A 2500-nucleotide genomic window follows, 5' to 3' on the forward strand; every position below is an offset into this window, starting at 1 on the left:
CTTGCAGGTGCATTATTCCACATGTGGGTTCCCATGTGAACCTGTACAGAAAACAGAAACAAGAAACAGCTATAAATTAGTAAATTGGAATGAACTGGTTGGTTTAAATATACTACATGGTCATTTTACGTAAGTCATCATTTGTTTAGGGGGAAAAAAAAAGTCATCCTACTATTCACACTTAATACAAGTTTAATTGTTTTTCCAACCAGTATTCTGAGAGGGGAAGTAGATAAATTAATTTAAAAAAACGTTGTATGTTGCAGGTCATCAACCTATCCGTATTTCTTTTCATTCAAAACAAGTACAACACTACAACAATATAGAATACGTGTTCTTTGAGGATACACAAATTTCAAACACCAGCTGGAAGTTCTCACGTGCATAAAAACAAGACCACCAAAAGAATTACTGTATCTCAAAGAAACTAAGAAACCTTAGCCCCATTTAATAGTTGGGGACCCATCTAGATGGGGGCAATAGCTCCATCCTTACCCTCATCTAACAGTTATTCCATCTGCCCTGGATTTTTCCTCTTTAATTTTTTCCCCCTCTTTTCTCAATTTGTCTGACACCATTCCACTCTTATTCTCTTTCTTTTTTAAGTGTTTTTACTGATTTATATTTTTTTTATATTTTAAGATATTTAGTAAGGTGTGTTCATCCTGCTGCTCCTAATATTTTGATCTCCTGATGCTTATTTGGGCTATGAAGACAAAAGGAGTGCTCTTGTAATATGTATCATTTTATGTCACCAGGTACCAGCTTATCAAACGAGCCTGCTGATATATATGCTACAGGCAAAATGGAAATTGGGCTTTGGACCAAGGAGTCCCAAGAAGCTGTGAGTCACTGCAAATAACTTTTCCATATATTCAAAAGAAGGGAAAAAAGCATCAGCGCTGGATCTTAATGACTGAAAGGAGCTAATTTTTTTAAATGATTTTCATAAATGGGAAGATGTCTATTTAGCAAAAGGTCAAGATTCAAGTCTGCCTACCAACCTCCTGTATGCTACCACATAGGTAATCATACAGAATACAGGTTAAAATTGCTTAGTGATTATCATGCCATTCTACCCTCCTTGGAATGATTTGTGCTTTTTTCCTTTTTTTAAACATGGAGCATCATAAATATAAGCAAAAATATTGCCCACAAGCTGCAGGTGTGTGTCATCAAGTTTTTTTTAAATGAGCTGCACATGCAAGATCAACTCTTGGAACTGATTTTAAAACACATGGGAATGTACATCCACAGACCAGAGGGCAGGAGTGAGCCCTGGTCCTTTAAACATCTGAGAAGCATAAAATAGCATATTTTCAGCCTGCTAAAAACACCACAGCATATTTTCTTTAACTTCTCTTCCTCTCGGTGCATAAATAACACCACTAGAGTCTGATAAGTCAAATGGAGTGCATTTTAAGACCCCAAATTCCTTACAGTTTTGTTTAGCATTTCAGACTTCTTCTTACCTTAAGATTCCCTTTTGTGGTAAAAGCTCTACCACAGATTGTGCAACCAAATGGCTTTTCACCAGTATGGGTGCGTTCATGTATCTGCAGTGCACTTGCTGAGGAGAAGGTCTTTCCACACGACTGACAGTTGTGTTGCTTGGGAGTCCGACGTGGTGGGGGTGCCAGCATAGGAGTGATGCCTGGACTCATCACTGTCTGTGGGGCAGCAGGAACCTGGATTCCAGCTGGAAGCGAGGGAACCTCACCCAGTGAGATCGGCTTGCTGTGACCATTCACTTCCATTTTGATCATGGTAGGCGCGGTACTGGTGACCAGGCTAGGAGTGCTTTGGCTGGGACCTAGAGTAAAGTTGGGTTCAAATAACTGAGAAGGCAGCTCTTTTAATTTGTGTGTCAGTAAGTGCTGTTTTAAATTACCCATAGTGGAACACCCACGATTGCAGACTGTACAAACAAATGGACGTTCTTTAGTATGGCTGCGGTAGTGAATTTCCAATGCACTCTTACAAGCAAAAGGCTTTCCACAGATATTACAAACAGTACTTTTAAACTTACCACGTTCTCTGTTCAGGAACAGCAGGCTAAAAGGAGCCTCCTCTTTGATGACCGGTCTTCCCGGGTTGGTGGATGTCAGATCTAATGCACCTCCATTTTCAGTGGCAGGTGGTGGACTGTCAGGTTTTTCTGTCTTTAATTGAATTTCTTGTGGTTCTTCCTGGTTGCTAAGACCTGGGGACTTTGACCTAAAACTTTCACTATTGCTATTTACAGGAGACAAAGCTTGCATGGAGGAAGAGGATTCTGACATTGCTGGGCTGCCTGCACTCTGGCTTTCAAGATCACCAACAGCTGATGAGGAATCATTGCTCAAATGGTCACTTTCCCCTGACCCATTTTCAATGGATTTTAAACTGGTCAGCTGCTGGCAGTTCATGACAGAATCGATCATTTTCATCTGATTCTCTAAAGCAGCAATACTAGATATTACAGAAGGTGGTGAAGAAGGACATGAGCCAGAGTAAGATA

General features: G+C 40.2%; 1 protein-coding gene across 4 annotated transcripts in view; it reads right to left on the bottom strand.

The window, feature by feature from the left end:
* The window catches only part of SALL3 (spalt like transcription factor 3), a 27427-nt gene that overhangs the window by 6372 nt on the left and 18555 nt on the right, over positions 1 to 2500 (bottom strand). For 3 of the 4 annotated variants that reach the window (XM_090039545.1, XM_090039543.1, XM_090039544.1), the window contains exons 2-4: positions 2030 to 2500; positions 1473 to 1813; positions 1 to 41 (exon numbers count right to left, since the gene is read on the bottom strand). The exon at positions 1 to 41 is cut by the window's left edge; the exon at positions 2030 to 2500 is cut by the window's right edge and continues 2466 nt beyond it. In XM_090039545.1, the coding sequence (XP_089895671.1) occupies positions 1 to 41; positions 1473 to 1813; positions 2030 to 2500 (853 nt within the window). Of the gene's footprint in view, positions 42 to 1472 lie in introns of all 4 variants that reach the window. The other variant, XM_090039542.1, reaches the window with a different exon arrangement.

This window comes from Crocodylus siamensis, chromosome 3 (assembly GCF_052110815.1).
Source record: "Crocodylus siamensis isolate JL-2025a chromosome 3, ASM5211081v1, whole genome shotgun sequence".
In the NCBI taxonomy this organism is placed as follows: domain Eukaryota; kingdom Metazoa; phylum Chordata; order Crocodylia; family Crocodylidae; genus Crocodylus; species Crocodylus siamensis.